The sequence below is a fragment of the Labrus mixtus genome, chromosome 8, assembly GCF_963584025.1.
Source record: "Labrus mixtus chromosome 8, fLabMix1.1, whole genome shotgun sequence".
In the NCBI taxonomy this organism is placed as follows: domain Eukaryota; kingdom Metazoa; phylum Chordata; class Actinopteri; order Labriformes; family Labridae; genus Labrus; species Labrus mixtus.
The window spans coordinates 14,028,887-14,039,884 of NC_083619.1; the positions used below are offsets into that span (position 1 = coordinate 14,028,887).

Sequence of the window (10,998 nt, forward strand, 5' to 3'; positions counted from 1 at the left end):
GTTTTTCGCTCGCAGGTTTGTTTTCCTGGGGAAGTTCATGGTTCAACGTTCCCTCAAGAGAAAACTCTACACACGCCAGTGAAGATTCACCCACTCGTCTGGCATCGACTTTGGCTGCCTCCAGTAACTCCATGACTACAGAGGGCACCAAGAGGTGGGATAATCAAGAGACTTCCATCGCCTCCAGCTCTAAGCCCGAAATCCTCTCATCCAGCACTGAAACCTGGGTCCGTGTAGAGGCGGAGACCACTACTCAGTCAGGTGACAAAAGGGATGAGACGGTGACTTCTAGATCCGGTGGAAGAGGAGGAAGAGGACGAGGGAAGAAGAACAGAGGGGAGGACAGGAGCAGAGGAGAAGATAAGGGGAAAGGAGAGGAGAAAGGGAAAGGAGAAGATGAGGGAAGCGGAGAAATCACCGGCGCTGAAGCAAAGGGGGAGATACAAGTTTCCCGCCGACCAGTTGGAACGAGCAAACCCAGAGAAAGATCCAGAGAAAGATCTAGAGAGAGGGGGCACAGGAAGGGACAGTCTACAACCACCACGACTACCACTACCACCACTGCTAATCCTCTGGAGTTAATAGAGATTACTTCAACTTGGACAGAAAGCACAGGAGCAGCCACATTGGAGGCCCTGTCTTCTTCACCTGCTGAAACCCCAAAACCATCAACCTTACTGGATCAATCCATTACCGCCACTCCAATGTCTTCATCCACATCCTTCTTTCAATCTTCCCCATCTCCCTCCTCCCAGTCACCATCCAATACCCAATCCCCATCACCCTCTCCCTCCCCATCATCGCCCCCTTCCCCTTCTCAATCGAAAGAGCCAGTTACATCTGAGTATTTGAAGAACCAGGGCAAACCCCTGACACCTCTGAAATGGTACCCAGTGGACAAACCTGTTCTTAACAGCTCTCTGGATTACCCTCCCCCTGGACCCCCAGATGAGGAGGAGCCAGCTTGGTCTCATGCTGTGGGCTCAGGGGCCTTGTTACCAGGCAACATGGAGGAGGAGAGCAGAGGAGGAGTCAACATCAGCACCATAACAATCAGCACAGCAGGTTAGTATGTGTGTTTGATTTCAGACAGTTTCGTCCTGTAGGTCTGCTTCACTTTGCTTGATTAATACATCCATTTGTAGAATAGTAGCATTTGTGTTTAAAGCAGTAATGATTATTGAAACAAAGATAATTTCAGATTCTTATAACAAGAGCCAGATTTCTTTAGTACTGTCTGTCATGCAAGTTGTCCTCACAAAGTTAAACTAGAGACCTGTGAATTAGACATTTTTACTAAAGGGGACAGACACAGTACTGAACATGAGCAGTCAGTCAGTCAGATGATTGTACAGGTTTAATTCCCAGGATTACCTATTAGGAAGGGGGTGGGGGGATAGTAACTTTATTACCTAAAATGTTAGCAAGACCGATTTTCTGGTAAACTTACACATAAATGTGTATATGGGTGTTGCATATATTTTCTCCATGTTACAGTGAGTATGACCTCTTAACCTCGTATGATACAGTAGTGGCATGAAATCCTTTTCATCAGGAAAAAATGTTTTCTTTCTCGCAGGAAACTAAACTTTTGCCTACTGTGTGAAACCGGATGTTAAAGGTCACATATTATATCTTTTCAAGATGTTTAAATAAGTCTCAGAGCTCCCCAAAACATGTCTGTGAAGTTTCTTACCAAAAATCTGCAGCCTGTTTAAGCACATATTTTCTGAAGAGTTTTTCTGAAGATGGAGAGGATGGACTTTTCTCATAACTGGAGGGTTTGTAGAAATGCTAGGGACACATAGTGTTAGAAAAACATGGTAAAGTGTTTTTTTGCATTATATCTGACCTTAATGGTTAACATTTACAGATCCCAAATAACAATATTTTCCAAACCATAAGACGGTTCCTCAACCAAGTGTTTCCACGTGTTAAAAACATGTTGGTTAGGTATAGGTTCCATATGCTACGTGTTATATTTAACACACAAAAAAAAAGTCAAATTAACACGTCCTCATTCTTATGTCTTAGGCTACTTTGGTTAGTAGACTGTTATCAAACCTTACAGATATATAGCTTTACAAAAATAACTACCCTTGAGATTGACTTTTCATTTCTTCCCATGCCCTATTTATAAAAAAACAAAATCAGCCTGTATTTCCCGGCTGTATGGGCTACCTTTCATTCCCACCAGAAGCCACATTCCTGCAATCATATACAATCTGTTGATTAAGTCTAGCACAGTATATCAGGTGAAATCCCGGCCTGGCTCCCTGATTCACTTCTTTTTTTTTTTTTCCTGATAATAAGAGCTTGCACAGGAAACATCCTATCACCAGGCATTTGAAAGCCCCACGGGCATCATGCTATCACACATTTCTATGGTGATTTATTTTTGCTCCCTTTGAAAGCGGCTTATGTCTGCAGCAGGCTCGTCTCAGCTGCCTGCTCGGGGTGTGTGAGAAGTCTACAGATGGAAAACAGCTGTAAACTGTATCGACAAGAAGCCGAGGGCAACCGTTTGGGCTGCTAGTGTACAGTATGAAGGCTGATTGATTGACGGAGACCCTGGAGTCATGCAGGATGAAGGCCATAAACAAACACATAAACTAACATCCATATCTTTGCTACACAAACAGCCCAAGTGGAAAGATTTGGTCTCAGGAGATTGGAGCAAAATAACGACTACACCCTCTTTCTCTTTTCTTTACATATACACACTCTCTGCTGCAGCTCAGTCCCTTGTGGTCTGGTTTAATGGCGTTGGTCAGTATTTTCTCTCCTGACTGGATCACGGAGCACTTCATCAGTCAGTTCAATCAATGAGGTAGAGGAGAAAAAAACAGAAGCCTCAGGTTACATTCAGGGACCTTCAGTAAGGAAGCACATCATTTTCAGATGCGAGTATTCTTGTTCGCTGCACTAAAACAGCGTGCAGTCAACTTTCTTTCCATTGTCTGATTCCTGTCAGCACATTTTTATCACAACATCTTTCAGTTACATTTTAATCACAGCCAATTTCACTGTTTCACCTTCCTCTTTCTGCTCTCATGCCTTCACAGATATGCCAGTGCTGCCTGTGAGGTTGAAAGCTCTTATCCCAGAATCATATTTCCAAAGTAAACCATATTTCCTCTCTGTCTAGAGCTGTGATTACTCCAAGCAAAAGCTCTGTATGATGTGTGAATTAATTCTTTGAGCCGCTTTACAACTAGAAAGTCTTATACCTACCTTTACTGTCATATCTCTGCAAACTTATTTGTTGGATTTTGCTGCCGCCAGCTTATTGTTGTTGTTTGTGCTGGCGGTGTGGGTGCAGCGCAAGGGACAGTCCACTCTGTCAGCTCCTTCTATACACTATTGATTTTTCTGCACCACTCGCTTTAATGATTCGCACCAGGTTTATCTACACACACCTACAGTTACGCACGCACACATTCAGTAGTAAATCTGCTTGTCACAACAGTTGATATTTGTCAAACAGTCCATAACCTTGACTGATGAAGAGGAGGGAAGTAGACTCCAGTCTGGACTGATGTACATTCAGTGAAATGCATGGCTGGTTTAGGAACCTGATCTTGCAGAATATAAACCAGAAGCTGAGGATTTGCTAAAAAAAAATTAACATAAATCTATAGAGTTGATGTTATTTAGAAATCCTATTTTCTACCAGAGTCCTCGAATGAAAACGTCCATCTTTTGTCCCTGAATGTTTATTTTTCCCAACACAACAGCCAAAATAATGATCATTCCGAGAGTGTGAGTTTGAGATTACTGCTTCTGGTTAGCTATTGGATGGGATCAACCTCGAGGCTAATCATAGCTGGTGTATTGATTTTCGTTCATCATACCTTGTGAACACAAACATACAGAACTACAAATACACACAGCATCATCCTCACACACAACCCCCTCCTCTGCAGTGCTCAGTGTGTCAGAGGGAGAGAGGGAGAATGCTGGCAGAACAAAGACTCCCACAGCCGCAGCTTTAGCGGCCAGGATGAACGAGTGGTGGATTTCAAAGACCTGAAGTTGCTCCTAATGAGCGGCTCAGGGGAGAAACACGTGGTGGTGTGTCAATTGATATGGAAATGTGTAATTGTGGAAGGAGACCACACGCATGCACACATTTAAGGGGTGAATATACTCAGCGGGAGGTCTGCTCGTTTCTGTTGAGGACGCCTAATGTCTGAAGTTCTCACGCTGCCCACGACGCCCGCCGGAGTGAGCCAAGGCCTCTCTTTCCATATGGTTACCATGACAACTGTGGATGTGAGTGGATTGCGAGGGTTGAAGCTCTCTGGCTTCTGATCCCTTTGAAAAGAGACCAAGTGTGAAATGGATATGCGTGTGTTGTAAACGCTGGTTTTTTGGCTGAGCTGCAATTAAGGAGAATCAGGGTGCCATGTTTTTTTTTTTTCAATGAGTCATACAGACGTTTTTTGTTGTTCAAAACCTTAGCAGCTGTGAAGGGAATTGTGTCTAACTACCAACTTTATTCAATCCACAAAAATAAATAATTGATTAAGTTGATCCTATAAAACACTTTTCCAAAGCAACAAAACAAAAGACGATCTACTGCACAGTATTAGTCCTCTTTTTATTATTTGTTCTTGATTTTGTGTCATACAGGGAGCGGGCAGTTAAAGAATGAAGCGGGCAAGGACAATAAATTAATGTACTGGTTTAACATTTGCTGTCATATTTAATTAAACATACATCATTGAAAGAATGGGAATATGTGATAAAAAAAAAAAAAAAGTGACCCCCTTATTTAAAATCCTTCAATTCTGTCAGTTTCAGTTGAAGTGGAGCCCTGCGTGACAAACCCGTGTCTGCACGGAGGAAAGTGCCTTCCTCAGGGAACGGGCTACAGCTGTTACTGCCCACAAGGATACGCTGGGGAGAACTGTGAGATTGGTAAGTAATGTTTAAACATACACACACACACAAACAGACAAACAGAAAGCAGACATGCATTCACAATGAGAAACAAAGTCAGGCCTGCTTAAGTCTATACATATTGATGAAAGGCTCTCCAACAGCCTTTTGTTAGGTCAAAGGTCAAGCTGTCCATCACAGCTTACAGCTTCCGCAACAGCCCGGCAGTAAACTTCCGCCATCATTACGCCATTGTACTTACAGAATGCAGCCACAATGGCGTAATATCGGTGTGTCAATTCAAACACCGAGATGACCACAAGAGGCATGGCATGTGAGCAACACATCGGGAGCTCCACATACACACACGCTCAGGCATGCACACACACACACAGTGCTGTCACGCCTCTCAGGCCCCGACGTTACTTATTGCAAACTCGTTCCCCCATTATGCCTCTGTCACTACCTCCGATAAAGGATCGGGAGGTGGAGTGACTTCGCCCCACCATTTTGCGACTGTGATTTCACGCTGTACGTGAGGTATAACAAGGACGTGCGTATTGCGCCTTCAAATGGCAGTCTGTAAGCGCCATGAGAGAAAGGAAGTTGAATAAAGGCAGGGGTCAGAAGTTAAGGTTGGACTGTCTGGGTAGACTAATGTTAATGGATCAAATGTTAATTTGAGATCAAACTAAAGGCAGGTTGATTTCACTGCCAACATTCCTGTATAAAGTAATATGTAGAAAAGTACAAAATGATGGATTTTGAGTTGAATTGATTTTTTTGTTTGTTATAAAAAGCCTACAGGTTCTGGAATCAAATCAAGGCCTCTCCTTGTTTCGTCATTGCTCAAAGAAAAAAGAAAAGTGTTGTAAGCTCTGTCTTTCGGAACAGAACCAAAAACCAATCAATTGTTTTTCACCCAAAGGTCTTGATACCCGAAGAAACCTCATAGAAATCTATTCATGGGATGTTGTAATTCAATGCTGACTTAAGGAGCAACTAAAGGACAGAGAAAACACAGGATCACCTTCTCCTGCAGGGTTAAAGATGGCTGAGAGACACTGATCTCTGCTGTTTGTGATTCCAGCTTTAGAGCTTAGAGATAAAATACATTTTACTACAGAGGGGATAAGTTAAGGGCCAACAGCATGCCACGTTGAACAAAAAATAAACTGACCTGCATGAGCTACAAGACAATATCTTTAATCAACATTATCCGGATGAATTCTTCTTTATCTACATGTAATTTCCTCTCTCTGTCTCTCTTTATTTTGATTTCCTCCTTGTTTTGCCTACATCTGTTCAGCTGTGTTGTAAGGTCAGGCCTGTATGCTTCTAATCAGTGGGAATATGTTATCTGCAGTGTTTTCAGGGAGCTAGATGTGATCCTGTGTCTTCAAGTCAAGAATAAATATTAGCTGAAGTTGAGATTATTGGACGTACACCAACACATGACGGGCAGAGTGCCTGTTAGGCAACATTTCCACTCCATTTGTGTTTTGTGACATCTGCTGTTTGTGCCAAAAACAAATGGAGCGGAAATTTTGCCAAATAGGCACTGAGCCCACCGAGTTTATGTGTTTATCCAATAACGACAGTCCCGGCAGATATTTATTCTTGACTTTTAGCATGGTTCACCTCTGCGGCTTCCCAATGCCAAATTTGATCAGATGGCTCCATGTGGCATATGATTCAAATTCTTTATGTTGACCAATTGCATTTGAAGTCAAGCTGATTAATAGTCACATTTTTGACATGGCTGGTTTTGGCTCTGAAATCATAAAAACGCTAATCTAAAATTCTCAATTTCAAAAGCCTTAAAAAGTCTGTATGTAATCACCACTGTTTTTGGTTGACTGCCCAGATGAAAACACTTTATTTTATCTTTCTTTGGTGTTACTGACTCAGTGATGAGTCACCATTATCAAGAAAAATCTCGAGCTACATTGATCAAAAAGCAGTGGTCTAAAAGAAAGAATAAACGCTGCATTCACTTTGTTTTTCTCTGCTTCTTCCTGAGCTGCTGGTAAACAGTTACTCTGACTGGACAAACAAAGAGCTGGTCGATGACTATTGATGGTGAAACGTCAAAAGCAGATGGAAATGAATAAAAAAGATTTAAACCATTAACTAGGACGGGTTCAAAATGCAGCAAAAGGGCGTTTTATTCCATTTCAAATGTATTGTTAACATAATGAGCCTGATTTACAGAACCATGGTACAACCACTCATGTCTCTCCACTTACATTACCTGATTAGAGCTCTTGTCAAGACTCTGCTTGATTTTCTTTTTCACTAAAGATGCTGTTATTTTTATGAATAACACTTTACTGTGACCAATCCAGTGTCTGAAAAAGGAGCCATAAATCTATCTTTTTAGTTGATACTCTCTAAAAATGTATCATTTTGATTTGGCCACGTTGTTATTATCATTGTGTAATGAACTGTGAAGCTCTCCACAACTTTTACTCAGGAAGAGTTCTGTGGAGACTGTGGATGAGCAGGGCCTTAAAGCTTTTATTCTTTGGATTAGGATAACAAAACTCTCTCATTTGTTTTCATGTTTTATGGTTTCAGTTTAAACATATTTGATTTGTAGAGTATACTCTGATGCAAACTAATCATACTTGAACATTCATATTAAGGTTCACATTGATGTATTTATAATAAAAATGTGTCACACTTATTCTATCGCTGGGTGTAGAAAGTGACTTTTTGGGGGGTTTGAATCTGTCTTGAATTAAAATTTTCTATCAATGTGATCAATAGAACTTTAATTAGATCACTTTATTTTTATACATGAGGGATATTTACCCTTTTTTTCAAACCTTCTATAATTGTCGCAAACTTTAAAACCAACTGTCCTCTAATATAAGAACATTTTGAAGTGGTGCTTTAGCTTAGCCCTTTATGTACCAAATCAGACTGTCTCTGTTGCAGATGAACAATAACACACTCTGACACATGCAGGTATGAATTGGCCTTGAGAGTGCTTCTTTGTTCTTTAATATCTGCTCAGCTCATTAGGCAGCCAAACCTAAAGTAAGTCACTTTCAAATAAATGAACCTTATAAGCAGGCATTCTTATCTCTATTCAAAGTCCCATTCAGGCTGTGAACACCTGAAAACGTACAGCGTGCCAAGTTTTGTCTGTCCACGGTGCAGAAAGAAGGACGAATAGACAGATGGGCCGTCAATCTGACAGCCAGCAGCCGCTGTGTTGGTCTGCAGAAGTCTTTGTTATGGGTTTGCAGAATTTGCAGAATTATCTTTCAGAAGAGCAGCTTCCCCTCTGCATAATGGATGAGAGGGACGAGGGATCAGAGGTTTTTTACTCAACCACAAAGAAGTGGGCTAATTTTAATGAAGAGAGGGGGATTTCAGTGTTTAGCTATGAACTAGCGCTTGCAGAGGTCATTCAGGGTCAGACTAGTCATGATTAGTTTGGGGATGTTTCAGTTTTTCATTTTTTGTTTAAAGTTTTTTAGGTGTTACTTTTTTCAGGAACTACATATTTTACTGTAGTAGCAATTTTAAATTCTACATTTCTTCAACCACAGTGTAATACTCTCTGACATGATGCAGATTTCAGACCTAACACTAACAAGTCATTTAAATCACGAGGCAGCTTGTCAAAGAAGATTTTATTCTTTCAAAAAGAAGAGTGACTCTTGCAAAATCTCTGACTCTGTGCTCTTAACTTCTGTCACCCTTTCATCTTGCAGATCAACAGAATCATTCATTTTAAAACGAGGAGCCTGTAAGAACCGTATGAATCATATGAGAAAACATATCAGCATAAATCTTGGTTTCTGTGTCTGTCCTCGAAAAACTTTGTACTTCTGCCATTTTTATAAACAGATAAACTACCTCTGCTGTCAGATTAAAGCCACATCAAACCTCCACTGCGAACACAACAGTTAAAGCGGAGAAAAAGGGATTATAATGAAAAAGATTCAAAAACAAAAGTACGCCGCAATATACTTCTTCATTTCACACAATTTAGTCCAGCTTGTAAATGAATCTGTGCTATAGAAAGCAGTCCTCAGTGTGTGTAGTGACACAGTCTGAAATGAAAGTTTTATACGAGGCTAAAAGGTCATTCAGGTTTGATTTGTCAGAAACATTTACATCTTTACAGCCACTGACCTTTCATAGATTGCCTTTTTTGCTTTCAACTAAGTGGCAGTTAAGTTCAGAGGATATACTTTGACGCAAGATTGAACTTTATAAGCAGCTTTCCTTTCACACTCTCGCTGTGAGTTTTAATAGATTTCTGAAGTCCTGGGGTTGATCTGTTATAGTTCCATCCAGAAAGCCCAACAGTGGTCAAAGACGATTACATGCCCTCTATTTACAATGACAAAGTGATACTTTAAAGACCCCTGAGGCGAAATGTTCCCTTTGCTTGCTTTTCCCCACATGAAGAGGTGAAAGAGCACAGTGAGCACAGTTAGCTTAGCGGCCCTGAAGCTGGGGGAGTGTCTGTTGATGCTTAGGGCCTCTTCAGCAGGGTGGATGAATGCTAAATTGGGGGCTTGAACCCAGATTCTCTTGTCATCTATCTTTATACTTTTGACTGAGTTAAAAGAGCCAGCTCAACGCATAGCTTTACCCCTTATATGAGATGTTAAAAAAGAGAGAAAGGAGGGGTTTAAGATATACATCCAGCTCTGTGAATGCATCTAAAGCAATGTAACAAGACTAGAGAGACTGTATTATCCTAACACCTTTTAAGACTGCAATCACCGACATAGACACATTTCACAGTTTCATCCAGGGCTAATATCAAGCTTATCTAGTGTCTGTGCTTACAGCTCTGATAGCACCCACATATTTTCCCTTTTTTTTTTGCAGCGAACATCTCTTCATCAGAAAACATCCTTTTTATTTGAACCTTCTAATGAGATCCGCAACCCGCCTGTTCTCGTTTTTTTTTTCCCACTCCCTCATAGATGTTGACGACTGCCAGTCAGAGCCTTGTGAAAATGGAGGCACTTGCATCGACAAGATTGATTCCTTCCTGTGCCTTTGCCTGCCAAGCTATGGAGGAGACACATGCGAGAAAGGTGGGAGTAAGAAAACTGCACACACACACACACACACACACACACACACACACACACACACACACACACAGATCCTGCAAAGCTATGTGATTATCATGCATTCATTTGATATGAAATAATGTTATTATTTTACTCTAGCAGACTGTAACATATCGCTCACATTGTTGTGTGTGCAGCCACAGCTGTGAACTTGTTAAGATTCATGCATATGATGCTAGCAGTAACACTCTTTTTGGAAACTGTGCTGGTGGATTTAATCCCGATCACTGTACAGCGTCTGTTGCAGATTTATGTCATAACAGAATATCAGAAAGACAAATCTTTCAGCAGACAGTTTGACAGTTCAGGGCTGCAGGCTGACACATACTGACTGTAACTCCTGCATATGTAAGAAGAAAATGCACTCTGTTTGAGAAGCATCACTTTGTATTTGCACAGTTTTCAGTCAGGATATTGCATACTGTATGGAAGATAAATCAGTGACAAAGGTTTAATGTGTAATGTGACAGCACTACTTTAGTTTGTCTGGTGAGACTTCTGGAAACTGTGTGTCCTCTGTAGTTTAAATCTGTCTCTTTGAGTGACCTGTAAACCAACAATACTTGTGTTTACAGTCATTGTTCCATAAAGTATCCAAACAAATGTGTATTTCCTCCCTGTGAGAACACTAGCAAAGCAGGTTTTTAAAATCAAACCATACATTGTGCTCAGTCTTGTTTTTCTGTGCTTTTGTAGGTGCAGTGGTTTGATGTGTGCAACTGCAACAAACTGTCGAACTGTGGAAAAGCAAACAAACCCAAAACTCAAACACTGGCATTCCCCATGTGCATACAAAAGGGGATCTAAATATTAAAACGCTTCTTTGATAGCCCTACTAGCGGTCAGACAGTTAACAAGTTTAACATATCTTTTATAATACTGTATCTTTTCCACATAAGACGAGTTGTTCTCCAGATACATTTAATCCTGCCATGGTATTAACTAAACTAGATCTGAAATAAGTTTAGAAGCAGACTTATACTTATATTTGAAGATTTTTTTA

At 40.9% G+C, this 10,998-nt stretch overlaps 1 protein-coding gene across 1 annotated transcript in view; it reads left to right on the top strand.

The window, feature by feature from the left end:
• LOC132979049 (neurocan core protein-like) overlaps positions 1-10,998 on the top strand; it is a 44,242-nt gene that overhangs the window by 24,521 nt on the left and 8,723 nt on the right. The window contains exons 12-14 of the mRNA XM_061044513.1: positions 16-1,065; positions 4,807-4,923; positions 9,843-9,956. Of these exons, the coding sequence (XP_060900496.1) occupies positions 16-1,065; positions 4,807-4,923; positions 9,843-9,956 (1,281 nt within the window). The remainder of the gene's footprint in view (positions 1-15; positions 1,066-4,806; positions 4,924-9,842; positions 9,957-10,998) is intronic.